Source organism: Anolis carolinensis, chromosome 2 (genome assembly GCF_035594765.1).
Source record: "Anolis carolinensis isolate JA03-04 chromosome 2, rAnoCar3.1.pri, whole genome shotgun sequence".
NCBI lineage: Eukaryota > Metazoa > Chordata > Lepidosauria > Squamata > Dactyloidae > Anolis > Anolis carolinensis.
The window spans coordinates 193,230,780-193,247,869 of record NC_085842.1 but is presented as its reverse complement, the minus strand read 5'-3'; the positions used below and the strand labels follow the sequence as shown (position 1 = coordinate 193,247,869).

Here is a 17,090-nt window from a genome sequence, read left to right as displayed (position 1 = left end):
TTCGTATCACAAAATCACATGTCGAACACTTCCCAAGTGTCTAGGACTGTGTGATGTATTTTCAGATGATGCGCGCAGATCCCAGTAGGGTGGCCTTTTGCAGTTGGCAGATCGTAATTTTGTCAATGTCTATTGTTTCCAAATGCCGGCTGAGATATTTTGGCACGGCACCCAGTGTGCCCATCACCACCGGGACCACCTGCACTGGTTTCTGCCAGAGTCTTTGAAGTTCAATCTTGAGGTCCTGATAGCGGCTGAGTTTTTCCTGTTGTTTTTCGTCAATGCGACTGTCACCTGGGATGGCAACATCAATGATCCAAACCTTTTTCTTTTCCACAACTGTGATGTCTGGTGTGTTGTGTTATTATTATTATTTTATTATGACATAGCAAATAAGATAGATATGCTGGATTTCGTATCACAAATTATTATTATTGAGAGGACTTTAATTCCCATAATTCCCACCCGGCTGGGCTAACAGCCGGGAATTCTGGCAGTTGAAGTCCCGAACACCTGTAAGAGTAATGTTTGGGGGAGATCACGGGCTTGTCCCCTTCCCCGTCGTTTCGCACCTGCATCGCGACGGCGTCGAGGCCTCCAGCGCAAGGCAGGCGCTGCAAGGGCCGCGGCGCCAGGAACATCACGGAGGCCGGAGCCGCGGCCACGCCGGAGGCAAGCAGCGCCGCCCGGAAGAGCAGCGCCGAGCGGCCAGAAGCCTCGGGGCCCAGCACCACCAAGGGCCGCCTCTGCTGGGAAGCAGCCCCGGGAACGACGCCCAGCAGCGCCGACAACAGCGCGCCCGCCATGGACACTCAGAAAGAGTCGGGATTGCTGCGCCACAACCAATCAGAGGCCGTCGCGGAGAGGAAACCCTGGAGTGAGCCAATGGGGAGTCAGAGTGGGCGTTCCCGTCCGCGTTCGAAACGTTCTCAAGGGACGGAGGGAGGAAGGCCAAAGCGCGTCTCGAGTGGTCTTGAGAGAGTCTTCTTCAAGCATCCTCAACCTGATTTGAAATGGTCTTGTTTGAACTTGTCAATTTGTTTAATGTTCCAGATCCATGGCTACAGGTCAGGATATCAATATTTCATTGAATTTAAAAATACAGTAGTCTAACATAACATCAATGCCCCAAGATAAAAACTTTCTAAACATAATCCGGACAAAGTCTTTGGAGTTATCTAAGGCCCCTTCCACACATCTGTATAAAATCCACATTGAACTGGATTATATCTGACAGCGGAGACTGCAGCATCACTCGGGAGTCCCTCAATATGTACAATATCTATATACAGTAGAGTCTCACTTATCCAAGCTAAACGGGCCGGCAGAAGCTTGGATAAGCGAATATCTTGGATAATAAGGAGGGATTAAGGAAAAGCCTATTACACATCAAATTAGGGTATGATTTTACAAATTAAGCACCAAAACATCATGTTATACAACAAATTTGACAGAAAAAGTAGTTCAATACGCAGTAATGTTATGTTGTAATTACTGTATTTACGAATTTGGCACCAAAATATCATGATATATTGAAAACATTGACTATAAAAATGGCTTGGATTATCCAGAGGCTTGGATAAGCGAGGCTTGAATTAGTGAGACTCTACTGTATATAAAAGAGTGATGGCATCACGGCAATTCACAAAACAACAAAAGTACAGGCCCCCCAACCTCAAAATTTGACAACACAACCCATCATCCACGCCTCAAGGTTGATACAACAAAAAGAAAAGAAAAATAAAGTCCTAATTAGAGGGAGAGCAATAATTTTTTTTATCCAATTGCTGCCAGTTTAGAGGGCTAATCTCTGCCCACTTGGTTGCCTAGCAACCAAGGGACAGCCAGGTTTCAGTTAGGGGACAGTCAGATTTAGGCCTCACTTAGGCTTCTTCCACAGATTATCTAATTTGCACTGGATTATATGACAGTGTAGACCCAAGGCCCTTCCACACAGCTATATAACCCATTTATAATCTTATATTATCTGCTTTGCACTGGATTATCTTGACTCCACACTACCATATAATCCACTTCAGTGTGCATTTTATACAGCTGTGAAGAAGGAGCCTCAGATAATCCAGTTCTGAGCAGATAATATAAGATTAGAAATATACAGTGGAGTCTCACTTATCCAACGTAAACAGGCCGGCAGGATAAGTGAATATGTTGGATAATAAGAAGGGATTCAGGAAAAGCCAATTAAACATCAAATTAGGTAATCGTTATACAAATTAAGCACCAAAACATCATATTATACAACAAATTTGACAGAAAAAGTAGTTCCATGCGCAGTAATGCTATGTAGTATTTACAGTAGAGTCTCACTTATCCAACACTCGCTTATCCAACGTTCTGGATTATCCAACACATTTTTGTAGTCAATGCTTTCAATATATCGTGATATTTTGGTGCTAAATTCATAAATACAGTAATTACTATATAGCATTACTGTGTACTGAACTACTTTTTCTGACAAATTTGTTGTCTAACATGATGTTTTGGTGCTTAATTTGTAAAATCATAATTTGATGTTTAATAGAGTTATCCTTAATTCCTCATTATCCAACATATTCGCTTATCCAACGTTCTGCCGGCCCGTTTATGTTGGATAAGTGAGACTCTACTGTACTGTACAGTAGAGTCTCACTTATCCAACATAAACGGGCCAGCAGAATGTTGGATAAGCGAATATGTTGGATAATAAGGAGGCATTAAGGAAAAGCCTATTAATCATCAAATTAGGTTATGATTTTACAAATGAAGCACCAAAACATCATGTTAGACAACAAATTTGGCAGAAAAAGTAGTTTAATACGCAGTAATGCTATGTAGTAATTACTGTATTTATGAATTTAGCACCAAAATATCATGATATATTGAAAACATTGACTACAAAAATGTGTTGGATAATCCAGAACGTTGGATAAGCGAGTGTTGGATAAGTGAGACTCTACTGTATTTACAAATTTACTACTAAAATATCACAATGAATTTAAAACACTGACTACAAAAGCATTGATTATGAAAAGGCAGACTGCGTTGGATAATCCAGAACATTGTATAAGCGAATGTTGGATAAGTGAGATTCTTTTTTAATATGAAATAATTACTGGGATAGAATAATGCAGAACAATATAATCTCTAAAACCAGGACAGTAAATAAACAGGGGAATTCCACACAGGAAACAATCAGGGCCAGCTAACACCTCCCAACAAAGTATTCCCATCATCAAAGTCTGGAAAATCCTGTTTTCTCAGGGCCACAGACAGTAGAAACACATAAAATATCGCAAACAACACCACTCTGAAAACAAGGGAATTCCAGACAGGAAACAATCAGGGCCAGCTAACACCTCCCAACAAAAAATTCACTCAGGGAGGAAACAGCCAGGCTTTAAAGCTGCAAGGCCATTACATCCTAATCATTTTTCCTAATTGCAGCATTCATACTTGCCTCCAACAAACAAAAAAAACCAATCAGAAATATTGTTTATTCACAACCTTTAGGAAATAATATCCCCTGATGGCGCAGCGTGTTAAAGCGCTGAGCTGCTGAACTTCTGGACTGAAAGGCCACAGGTTTGAATTGGGGGAGCGGAGAGAGCCCCCACTGTTAGCTCCAGCTTCTGCCAACCCAGAAGTTCGAAAACATGCAAATGTGAGTGCATCAATAGGTACTGCTCCGGCGGGAAGGTAACGCCGCTCCATGTAGTCATCCCACATGACCTTGGAGAAGTCTACGGACAACGCCGGCTCTTCGGCTTAGAAATGGAGATGAGCACCAACCTCCAGAGTAAGACACGACTGGACTTAATGTCTGGGGAAAACCTTTACCCTTGACCTTAACTACCACCAATTCCTCAATACTTTATTTCCCATACCACCATACTTCGCCACAGCAACGCGTGGCCGGGCACAGCTAGTAATAATATATAGAAATAATAATATTCTAATGTTATAGTGCCGGTATATTGTATGTAATATAGTAGAGTCTCACTTATCCAACATAAACGGGATGTTGGATAAGCGAATATGTTGGATAATAAGGAGAGATTAAGAAAAAGCCTATTAAACATCAAAATAGGTTATGATTTTACAAATTAAGCACCAAAACATCATGTTATACAACAAATTTGACAGAAAAAGTAGTTCATTACACATTAATGCTATGTAGTGATTACTGTATTTACGAATTTAGCACCAAAATATCACAATGCATTGAAAACATTGACTACAAAAATGCGTTGCACAATCCAGAACGTTGGATAAGTAACACTCTACTGTATTAATAACGTAATACAATGTATAAACTACAACTTATGGTATGGTACAATATATTACATAATACTAATAGTATAATGCACTGGTAGTGGTATTATATATTGTGATATAATAATACAATAAATATAATAATATAATTGTGTATTATATATCATATAATATTCCCAGTAATACTTCAGTATAATGTGTTACTATTTTTTGATGTAGATATGAATTTGTTTTTGGGATTTGGGGGGTTGGTTATTTTTTGTCTTTGTTCAGCTTCTAATATCTGTTGTAAACCGCCCTGAGTCCCCTCGGGGAGATAGGGGAGATATTACTTAAGTTTTATTATTATTTATTACAGACTCAGGTAACCCAGTTCAAAGCAGATATTGTGGATTATCTGCCTTGATATTCTGTGTTATATGGCTGTGTGGAAGGGTCCTACACTGCTATATAATCCAGATTATCTGCTTTGAACTGGATTATATGACTGGAACATCCTAATATACAACCTCGTTGGATGCTGCAGACCCACCTTGGCTCTGTTGGTGGTTGTAAACCATTTTATAATTTAATGCATTTTAGTGGTGAGAATTTATTATGAAGTAAATGTGTTTGTTGAGATTTTATTATGCTTTTTAACTAATTATTTTATTTTGCCTCAAATCTACTTACTTTTTGGTTAGTTATTATAAATTTACATTGATGTTGTTTATTGGTTTGATTTGATTTGTTTGTTTTCATTATGGCATTGCATGTTTGCCACTTTTTTTGTGTGGAAACCACCCTGAGTCCCTTCGGGGAAATAGGGTGGTTATAAATAAAGATGATGATGATTATTATTATATGAGACTATACTGCCATATAATCCAGTCCAAAGAAGATAATCTTGATTTTATATGGCGGTGTAGAAGGGGCCTTAGAGGCCTTCTACACTGCCATATAATTCAGAATATCAAGTCAGATAATCCACATTATCTATTTTGGGCTGGATTCTCTGAGGCCCCTTCCAGTTTAATAAAATCCCATATTTTCTGCTTTGAACTGGAATATATGGCAATGTGTACTCAGATAACAGCATATATTGTGAGATTTTTCCACCTTGATGTTCTGGGTTACATGGCTGTGTGGATGGGCCCTGAGTCTACACTGCCAGATAATCCAGTTCAAAGAATATAATCTGGATTTTATACAGCTGTGTAGAAGGGGCCTTAGTATGGGCTATCCAAAATGCGTGGGACTAATGGACTATTTTGGATTTCAGATTTTGGAATACCTGCATTTGCAAAGACAAATATAATGAGATATCCTGACTATTGAACAAGCCAATTAGGACTTCTGGGAGTTGGAGGCCCAAACAGACAGAGGACCGCAGGTTGAGGATTCCTGGTCTACACACTGTCCACTTAATGCAATTTGGCCCTGCTTTAACTTCCTTGATTTAATGCTATGGAATAGCATAGCAGTTTGGTGAGCCATCAGCACTCTGGCAGGAAAGGCTCCAGACTTTGGAAAACTCCTCCTCTTCCAATACACATTAGCTAGGTAGTTTATTTAATGTTTAAACCATAGGTCTTTCACACACAGCAAAAACATAAATACATGAAAACCAGATTATTAAATACAGTACGAAATACACCATTAAAATACTACCTCTAAACCATTAAAATGCTACCTAAATCTATGGCAAGATGCACAGGACTAAACTGCTGTGCTGCAGAAAATTGTGCCGATCAAAAGGTTGGGGTGAGCACTCACCGTCAGCCCTGGGTCACCTGCCCACCTAGCAGATAAAAAAAATCTAGTAGATAAATAGGTACCGCTTTTAGTGGGGAGGTAATAAAAGGTACCCTTAAGGACATCGATCGTGAGGACGTCTAAGGACAACAAAAGCTCCTCAGCATGGAAGATGGAGCAACAGCACCCCTCCCCCCATGGTTGGAATTGAGCACAGCCTCCAAGATGCCAGAAGTAAGTTGGCAAATGCCTTTATCTCTGTTTGTGTATTGTCTGTCCTTGTTAATTTTATAATGACATTACATGCTTGCTGTATGTGTGTTCTGTAATCCACCCTGAGTCCACATTCTTCTGGATTTCAATGGCTTCTGTGTGTAGTCTGTGTAGTATAGGGCCCTTCTATGCTTCTATTATTGTTATTACTATATGAACTAGCTCCTGCATAGTTAAAAACTAAGTAAAATTCAGTATTATTAAAATGTAAGCAAGAAATACATTGGATATAGATAACTACACTATGATTAGATAAAAGCATCCCCAGAACAATGTATTGTCAAAGGCTTGCATGGCCAGAATCACTGGGTTCCCGTGAGTCTTTCGGGTGTATGGCCATGTTCCAGAAACTTTCTCTCCTGATGTTTCACTCACATCTGTGGCAGGCATCCTCAAAGGTACCTCACAACCTATGAGGATGCCTGCCACAGATGTGGGCGAAATGTCAGGAGAGAGACTTCTGGAACATGGCCATACAACCCGAAAGACTCACAGCAACCCATCCCCAGAACAGTTGACTGCAATATCAGCAATTAATCTTGTCCGGATTTTCAATGCTGCCGGTGCAAGAAGAGACACCTTGGGAGTAACCATAGGGTTAGTATTGGCCATATTTTCCGAAACCATGTTGGATTGTAGAAGGTACAGAATAGACCCCAGGATTTTAGTTCTTGGCTCAAAATACAAAGAGGAGAACAAATATGAGGCAAATCCTCAATTTTCAGGGCCCCACAAACACAGAGATGAAGAGCCAAAGGAGTGCCTGAGTATCTGCTATCAATCACCGCTGTAGGCATACGTATTAGACAACTACCCTACAGACAATTAGCACTCGATCAGAGGTGTCCCACTTCTTGTCCTCCAGATATTTAAGCTGCCACCTATCAGAAGCTCTTTCCCACTTGTCCAATGGCCAGGGATTCTGGAAGCTAGAGTCCAAAACAACTGGAGAGCCACCCAACTTGTTTGTTGATCTGGTCTGCAAGGCAAAGGGGTGGAATCTCAGCCCACTCTTTAGTAGGTAGCTGAATTTCGGCTTCAGTTTTACAACATCTTCAATCTTTTTTGTCAAAGAGTGCTGGTGCCTCCGCAAACTACAAATGCCATTGAGCCGTGGTAGTCAAAGTGATGTGAAACTGCATTTACAGTGTAGATGTAAAATTCATTTACTATGCTGAGCCAGAAATAATTTTGGGGTTTACTTTTACATGGAAGGGGGGGGGGTCAGGACGTGCTAAACTTCTGCTTGCTTAAGCACATTTTTTTACCTGCTTATTTAATAGGAACATCTATATCTATATCTATATCTATCTATATCTATCTATATCTTATCTATATCTATATCTATATATATAATAAAAGTGAATGTTTGTATGTTTGTATCAGCGTTTTGATTGGTCGGGCGGTGTATGTGCTCGCGTTTTGATTGGCCTGGCGGAATATGGATCAGCTTTCTGATTGGCTGGGCGAAATATGCCAGCTTTGTGATTGGCCGCCACTTTCATAGGCCACTGGGATCGCTGAGGGAAAAACTACTACCAACTGGCTTTGTTCGGCCTACTTCTCTCCTCAGAATGATGCTAGTTTTGGGACAGGTAACAGCTTTCAGCCTACACTTCTGTAATCCAAAACACCACTGCCACCACCAGAAAGGCCGGACCTGGACCAAACTTGACACACGTAACCCCATGAACCCACTGACAACGGATGGCCCCCTTTGGCCCCTCTGCTGACATGTTTAAGGCCTTCCAGGCTGGCCCCATGCTGATGGCCCAAAAGGAGAACGCCATCTTACCTCAGCTTTCAACTTCTTTGTAAGGCCCTACTTTCCTCAAAAGACAGCAGAGAACATTGTTATTATCTTTTTAACGATATGCTTATGAACACTTCTAGCCCCCAAAGCCCCAATCCAAGGCTCCTTTGATCATTTTGCTAACACGTTTCAGGCCTTGCAGCCTGGCTCCATTGTGCTAGGCCGCAAACAGGGCATCTTTTGCCTGTGTCTTTTGGATACAGCACTCTCCTTCAACAAGGTCAGGAGGCAGTACGTAAATAGGTTGATCTTGGGCTGATGGAAGTAGCACCACATCAAGTAGGAAATAAGGTACCACTTATAAAGTGGGGAGGCAAATTTAACTAATTTACAATGTTGGAATGAGGAAGTGCCGTCACAGTGGATGATGAAGCAGCTGTTCTCCCCTGTGGCCAGAATCGAACATCCCCTCAGGAGAAGGTTAAATTGCCTCTGCATCTGGCTCTATCTCGGTTCTGTGTGTATATGGGCATTGAATGTTTGCCCTATATGTATATAATGTGATCTGTTTATATATACAGTAGAGTCTCACTTATCCAACACTCGCTTATCCAACGTTCTGGATTATCCAACACATTTTTGTAGTCAATGTTTTCAATATATCATGATATTTTGGTGCTAAATTCATAAATACAGTAATTACTACATAGCATTACTGCGTATTAAACTACTTTTTCTGCCAAATTTGTTGTCTAACATGATGTTTTGGTGCTTCATTTGTAAAATCATAACCTAATTTGATGATTAATAGGCTTTTCCTTAATGCCTCCTTATTATCCAACATATTCGCTTATCCAACATTCTGCTGGCCCGTTTATGTTGGATAAGTGAGACTCTACTGTATATAAATGGTTCTGTTTATATGATTATGCATTTTCTAATAGCTTTATTCTTAAAATCCAAAATCTAAAAATGCATATTTCTAATATATATCCTTACCAAATGAACCCAGGCAACATCAGGTACTTAGGCAACATTATTTATTTATTTATTTATTTATTTACAGTATTTATATTCCGCCCTTCTCACCCCGAAGGGGACTCAGGGCGGATCACATTATATACATAAACACATAGAACCGAGAGATCATCCACTGTGACGGCACTTCCTCATTCCAACGTCATAAATGAGTTAGATTTGCCTCCCCATTTTATAAGTGGTACCTTATTTCCTACTTGATAGATGCAACTATCTTTCGGGTTGCTAGGTCCTTTGGCTCTGGGAGTTATAGTTCACCCTTATATAGACAGCACTGAACCCAGCCAACTTTGGATCTGGACCAAACTTGGCACACTGCCTCATCATGTCCAACTGAGCATACAGGCAGGGTTTCGGGATGATTCTCCTTTGGCTCTGGGAGTTGTAGTTCACCCTTATATTAACTATATAAACCCAGCCGACTTCGGATCTGGACCAAACTTGGCACACAGCCCTATCATGCCGAACTGTGCATACAGGTATGGTTTTGGGGTGATTGATCTTTGGCTCTGGGAGTTGTAGTTCACCCTTATACAGACAGCAGTGAACCCAGCTGATGACGGATCTGGACCAAACTTAAGTGATATTTCCTCACATCCCCAAACAACTCAATGCCGTCTACTAATAACCCAGGCACCGCCGGGACCCCAAGCTAGTATATAATAAAAGTGAAATCGGAGTATGTATCAGCGTTTTGATTGGCCTGGCGGAATATGTGCTCGCGTTTTGATTGGCCTCGCAGAATATGGATCAGCTTTCTAATTGGCCAGCCGGAATATGGGCCAGCTCTGATTGGCCGCCACTTTCACAGGCCACTGGGATCGCTGAGGGAAAAACTACTACCAACTGGCTTCGTTCAGCCTACTTCTCTCCTCAGAACGATGCTAGCTCTGGGAGAGTTAACAGCCTCGGCCTACACTTTGGTAGCCTCGGCTTACACTTTGGTAATCCAAAACACCACTGCCACCACCAGAAAGGCCGGACCTGGACCAAACCTGACACACATCACCCCATGAACCCACTGACAATGGATGGCCCCCTTTGGCCCCTCTGCTGACATGTTTAAGGCCTTCCAGGCTGGCCCCTCGCTGCTAGGCCGAAAAGGAAGACGCCATCTTGCCTCAGCTTTCAACTTCTTTGTAAGGCCCTACTTGCCTCAAAAGACAGCAGAGAACATTGTTATTATCTTTTTAACGATATGCCTATGAACACTTCTAGCCCCCAAAGCCCCAATCCAAGCCTCCTTTGATCATTTTGCTAACACGTTTCAGGCCTTGCAGCCTGGCTCCATTGTGCTAGGCCGCAAAAGAGGCAGCCATCTTCCCTGTTCCACATGGTTCCAAACAGAGCAGCTTTTGCCTGTGTCTTTTGGATACAGCACTCTCCTTCAACAAGGTAAGGCGGCAGTACGTAAATACTATTCACAGCAGACTAAAGAGAAAATAATGACTATCTTTTTATTCTTTCCTTTTAAGGATCGTTTACTCCCCCCCCCCCCCCCCCCCCCAGTTTTTACTGAGGCAAAAAACTACCACAGAGCAGGCTTTGGCCTACTCACTCTAACAGGCCTGACACATACAGTCCCCATGGCCTACTATACATCCGGGCCCTGTTTGGAGTGGGATGGACCATGGATGATGGACTTGCATATGGGAGTTGTAGTTCACCTGCCCCACTGAACCCTGCTATTATGTTTTATTTATATGGTGGATGTTAGCACGTGGCTTAATGACCTTGCAAGCCACTTTGGGTCCATTGCAGAAAGGCGGGGGAGAAATATCAGAATTAAATAAATACATAAATAAATAAATGTCTCAATGGTATGTATGGTTGGAATGACCTTCTGTCGGGAGGGCTTGAATGGTCTCTTCCTTTGTGGCAGAAGGGGCTGGACTGCATGACCTTCAAAGACCCCTTTCAAATCTAGGACTCTATCTATCTCCCAATCGTATGTATGACTGGATGGCCATCTGTCAGGAGGGCTTGGATGGTGTCTTCCTTTACAGCAGAAGGGGCTGGACTGGATGACCTTCAGAGACCCCTTTCAAATCTAGGACTCTCTCTATCTCCCAATCGTATTTATGACTAGATGGCCATCTGTCGGGAAGGCTTGGATGGTGTCTTCCTCCATGGCAGAAAGGGGTTCGACTAGATGGCCTTTGGGGTCTTTAAACCAGGCATGGGCCAACTTGGGCAGGTGTTTTGGACTCCAACTCCCACAATTCCAGAGAGTCTACCCCATGATGCGCTTTATGTCCTGGTGCCGTTTGCAGGATGATGGACCATGGGTGATGGGATATGTAGTACTTTCAATTGCTACGATTCCCACAGACCACTGCGATGCCCACCAGTGACGGAACTGGACCAAATTTGGCACACAGATGGGACATGCAGTACCTTCACTCGCTTCTTGAGACCACAGCAACTGCTACATATGACAGAACTGAACCAAATCTGGTATATATATCCCAAATGACACACTTTATATGTTGCAGCAGTTTGGGGGAGGATGGGCCAAGGACGATGGGATTTGCAGTACCTTCATCCAATTCACCTCCCACAGGCCACTGTGATTCCCATGAATGATGAAACTGTACCATACTTGACACACAGGTGCAATGTGGCCCCCTTTACGCCCTGATCCAGTTTGGCACAGGGTGGGCCATGGATGATGGGATTTGCAGTACCCTCACCCAATTCACCTCCCATGGACCACTGTGATACCCATGAAAGATGAAACAGTACCATACTTGACACACAGGTGCAATGTGACACAATTTATGTCCTGGTGTGGTTTGCAGAAGAATGCACCAAGGATGATGGGATTTCCAGTACCTTCATCCAATTCACCTCCCACAGACCACTGTGATGCCCATGAATGATGAAACTGTACCAAACTTGACACACAAGTGCAATGTGGCCAGCTTTAAGTCCTCCTGCCGTTTGAGGAAACAACTGACCTGGGAAGATGGGATTTACAGTACCTTCACTCACTTCCTCAGACCACTGCAACCCACACCAATGACTGATCAAGATCAAACTTGACACATTGCGTCCCCATGACCTACTTTACATCCTGGTGCTATTTGGAGGGGGATGGACCATGGACTTACATATGGGAGTTGTAGTTCACCCATACCAATTGAAGACAACTGACACTGGATTGAGACTAAACTTGGAACAAAGGCAAACAATTCCATTCTCAAATAACCCGGGCACCGCCGGGCCCCCAAGCTAGTTATTAATAAAGCAGCATCTATTCATTTTCTTCCTTCTATAGTTTTATCCCTTTACACCTGCATTGTCTTCTTCCCAAGCTAAACATCCCTCAATGTTATAATTCTGCTTGGCAGAGGGATTTCCGCCACTTCTTCCTCCCCTGTCTGACATTTTGAGGGATTTCTCACTGTTCTTTCTGGGGATGAATACATGAACTGCTGTGCCAATACGTTGTTTGTCTGGCTTCCCTGAGTTTGGGTTTCAAAAGTCATTTGGAGACATAAGAGGCAGGCACCAAGGGGGTTAATTAAAATATTTAGCAGCTACTAAACGCTGGTGCTTTCAGCGGGCCGGTGCCACCATCTGTCCCTTCGCTTGCCTGTGCGGAGACAGGGAGCTGTGCACAAACTCTTGCCATCTGTTGTGCATTGAAGGAGTTCATGGAGAGAATGAATACAAGGCTACGAGTGAGAGAGGGTTGTTTTTTCTTCTTCTCTCCATTGCAGGGCATAACAGAACCTGAGACTCTCTTGGTCCTTGACTGGATTTTCTGGACAGCCAGACAGCACTCCTACAAGGAAGGCCCTATCTTCCGCATGCTTTTATGGTGTTTGTTGTCTGGCCACTAGCTTCAAACTGCATTAAAAGGTCAGTGCTGATGGGGGTCGAAGAATGATTCTCCACCAGTAACTCCACCGACAACCCAGCTCTTTCTCCTGTGGTTATAAGTGTTCTTCAGTCAAAATGTTCCTGGGCATTACTTTTTAAACAGAAATGCTGCTTCAACAATACCTGAGTATTCTTATCCTTGCCATAGTGATTGGCTCTGGGCTGAATCATAATTTCATACTTCACTTAGGATAGCTGTTATGCTGTAAGACAATTACCTTCAAAGGGTCCTGGCTCAGGAGGCAAATCAGGCAGAGAAATTCAGTCTCGTGAGAGATGCAAAAAGCAAAGTTTATTTTCACATAGCTATGAGAAGGCGGACAGCTGTACATACTCCAGAGGGCTGTACAATGCAAATGGCAAAGCATGTTGCAGCCAACAAAGAATTTTATATCTCGGCCTTATCTAGAATTGACCAATGGCTGAGGGTCTTCCTCACCTTCCATACCTACTTGGCACAAGTGATATCAATGACCTAACTTGTTTACTCTGAGCTTTCTTCTCTCTCTGGAACTTCCTGAAGGAAGGCACCAGCCCACAGGAAGGGAGGGGGCACAGGCCCTGTGTTGCGCATACTACTTTGGTTCATACAAAGTGCTTATATTATCTATATTAAGGCTATATGATATATGCAAAGCTATATAGGCAATAGTTTACTATTTTCTGGCTTATGGTCCCTACAATGCTAACTCAGCCCTTACCTTCTACGGTGAATCCCCAGGTTATAAAAAAAATAGGTTCTGTAGGTTTGTTCTTAAATTGAATTTGTTTGTAAGTCGGAACTGGTACATTTATATATATATTAGCTTTGGATAATATAGAGAAGGGTTAACAATGCCGTGGTGTTTGTTTTGCTGTCTGTGCATCTCCCTTTCTGTCCCTATGAGAACTGAATTTTGAAAAATTGAGCTTGTGGAAACAAGGATTGGTGATAAGCTTCAATGGAGACACCTTTTCCCATTATAACTTTTTCAGGAGTGGATTTCTCTTCCAAGGGGTAGATTTCTACCACTTGATGTCTCATCCCCGTTTGTAACTATGACTCATTTATAAGTCAGATGTTTGTAACTCGGAGACTGCCAGTATTATTATCTGCTCTCTACTTTGGTAAATTCCATTTGTTCACTGTCAGTGTTATGATTGAGCCTCATGGCTCTGCTTCTGGCAGACGTGGACGTAAGACTCCTCGAGAGTCAGATACTCTCGAGGAGCGAGAAAGAAAGAGGCTGCGAGATATCTTTGCAGAACCATCTGACGAAGAGTCTTTTGAGGGGTTCACGGAGAGAATGGAGGAAGAGCTGGTTAGCTCGGAGGAGGATGAGATGGATTGGACTCGGGTGAGGGAGGAGTTGGGTGCCACTGGCAATAATGGGATGGAAGATGAATGGGGACCTTCAGGATTAGACCCGTGGACGAGCTGGAGGGATGGGACGGGATCCACAGCTGGGGATGCTGTGGGGCGTAGTCAGAGGTGTTCCAGCTCTGATGAGGAAAGTGATGAGGAAACGCCCGGGTTAAGGAGGGCAGCTGATAGTGATGAGGATTTGTAACTGGCATAAAATGAGGCTTGGGAGCAATTGCAAATTGCGTTGGGCAAGGTAATCTGGACGAACGCTTGGGATCTGTGTGGGACGCTTTCCTGAAGACTGGTGTGTTTTCGTGTGCTGATACGTAAGTTGTTTTGGAATTTGGGTTCAGACGGCGGGAGGAATTGTGTGGGCTTTTGTTTGTGCAAACCTCTGCTTAATCTCAATAGCTTTGACCTTCCGTCGTCTTCTTGACGGACGCCATCTGCTACTCTGGATTTACGGACTGAAAACTGACTACGGGCTCGCTTTCTCCTATTGAACTTGGAAAACTACAAACGTCTGATTCTGCCTCTCGACCTACGGAACGAACTGGGACTACGCTACTGCTTCAATCCTTGGCTGCTGAGTTTGTATTGGAAATTTGCCTTGCTGTGTGAAGGAGTGACTCCTAGTTACTCAAAACATAGTGCTGGCAGCAGAGAGGCATCTGCTGCCAATTAGTTGCATTCTTTTGAACTCTTTGTTTCCCAGCTTCTGTTTGTTTATCCCCAGGCTGAAGCAAGCTGTTTTGATTTTACCCGGATTAAACTCCGGTTTAATCCGGTTTATCTTTTTTCGGAGTCCAACCAGTCTAGGAGCCTGTTATATAAGTGGCGAGAATAAAGTTTTCCCACCACCGAGAGCAGGCTGATGGGACGGTAGTTTGCTGGGTCGTTTTTGTCCCCTTTTTTATAAATTGGGATTATAATAGATTTTGACCACGGGGCAGGAATTAGGGCTGTGCGGTTAATGTGTGTGAAGAGGGGGGCCAGAAAGGCTGTCCACCATGATATGTTGTTTTTTAGATGTTCGGGGGCTATTTGATCTGGGCCTGGGGCTTTACCGTTTTTCAGTGATGAAATCAAACTTTTAATCTCCCTACCGGTCACCGGGGACCATTGTGGTGTATCTATGCTACCGAAGGAGATCACTGAAGCAGGATATATATATTTGATTCAAAAAGACCTCTTCAAATCCCACCAAATCAAAGCATTAAATGAGAAGTTTAGGCAATTGGGGCTTTCAGAGAATATACTGAGGGGTTTCGAGTATAAAAAGACTGTGAAGATCTTAGCAGAGCGAATTAGTGACATAGACAAACAAACCTCAATGACTCAGGCGCGCTCTACATGCTCCCCATTGACTCTAGGCCTAACATTTAATTCTATGGGAGGTGCTAAATATCTAGAAAACTTAAATATACCAAAGTTTCGCCTTGCTTTTAGCTGGGCCAGATTCAATGCACTCAAATCAGCCATACTAGAGGGCAGATACAAAGGCATTAAATACGAACACAGAGCATGCCCTTGCGGGGAGGGAAATGTCGAAACTGTTATACATGTACTTTTTATTTGTACAATTTACAAAGATGATAGATTAAGGTTAATATCACCTCTACTCACTAAATGGCCAGGAAGAACCCTAAATTGGTACCGCAGTTATTTACTGTCTGACTTTGACAAAAGGATAACGGAGCAGGTGGCTAAATTTCTCTTTTCAGCGGCAAAAAGCCGCAAGTGCTTCATGAAAAATCTGTAAGTGTTGAGAGTATAACAAAGAATATCTAGGGGACAGTTTACTAATCTGCAAACAGTTTTTGTTTTAGATTATAAAGTTAGTCAAATAGCCAATAGAGTTTGTACATACCTGTTATTAACCATAAGTCAAATGCAATTGTCATAAATTACTCAAATGCTGTATTCCATCTGTACTTGATCTGTACTACATCTGTACTATAACTTGATCCTAGCCAATGGTTTGTTGACCGAAATAAAGGCTACTGACTGACTAAACTCCGGTTTAATCCGGTTTATCTTTTGAACGTTTTTCTTGCCCCTTTTTGTTTTTAAAGGCTAAAGTTGCCTTGCCCTTGTCTTTTACGGGCATTTTGAGTTCTGTAAATCCAATAAACTCTGTTATCTTTGATCTTGTGGCGTCCTGTCCTTGACAGTCAGAGTAAATGAGTGAACTGCGAGAAAATAGTTTTAATAAGAATAACTCAAGTTGCATTTACACTGTCAAATTAATGCGGTTTGATATTGCTTTAACTGTCATGGTTCAATGCTGTGGAATTCTGGGATTTGTCATTTGGGTTTACCTGAAGATACTTGAGCTTCTGTACATCTGAATGCATGACCTAATAACATTGGTTAACTATATTTTTTTAATTGTTATTCTCTTGTCTATGATTTTACAATTTTCTCAGTTCTGATTACAAATATCTTAGGGAAACATATCCACCTGGCATGCTACTGTATTTTTAGCAATATCTTGATAAGCAGAAATGAGCTGGTGACACTTTTCAAGCCCTATAGGTAAACACAACCACTGATTTAATATCTGCAGACCCAACAGCTATTAAAAGCACAGTAAGCAAAGAGATATTTTTAAAAAGCTGACAACTTATGGCACTAGAGTTCCCTGCTTCCTTTTATTTGATCTTATTTAATATTCTTGATTTCATGCCCACTGAGAACTTCTAGCACAGAATTATAGAGGTCCACTGGTGCCATCTAGTCCAACCTCAGGATCTCCAACTAAACTAAATTTCTAGGCAATTGGTA

General features: G+C 42.3%; 1 protein-coding gene and 1 long non-coding RNA gene across 3 annotated transcripts in view; one reads left to right on the top strand and one right to left on the bottom strand.

Annotated features, from left to right (window-relative positions):
- swsap1 (SWIM-type zinc finger 7 associated protein 1) overlaps nt 1-17,090 on the bottom strand; it is a 45,459-nt gene that overhangs the window by 1,920 nt on the left and 26,449 nt on the right. Inside the window, exon 1 of one of the 2 annotated variants that reach the window (XM_008103772.3) lies at nt 573-806. The exons of the other annotated variant lie outside the window; for it this stretch is intronic. Coding sequence (XP_008101979.1) covers nt 573-806 — 234 coding nt within the window. Of the gene's footprint in view, nt 1-572; nt 807-17,090 lie in introns of those variants that run through there. 2 annotated transcript variants of the gene reach the window in all.
- On the top strand, nt 946-16,452 carry LOC134297143 (uncharacterized). The gene is made up of 4 exons (XR_010003906.1): nt 946-1,067; nt 5,534-6,240; nt 12,796-12,937; nt 14,715-16,452. It is a non-coding gene; the product is annotated as an uncharacterized LOC134297143 (long non-coding RNA).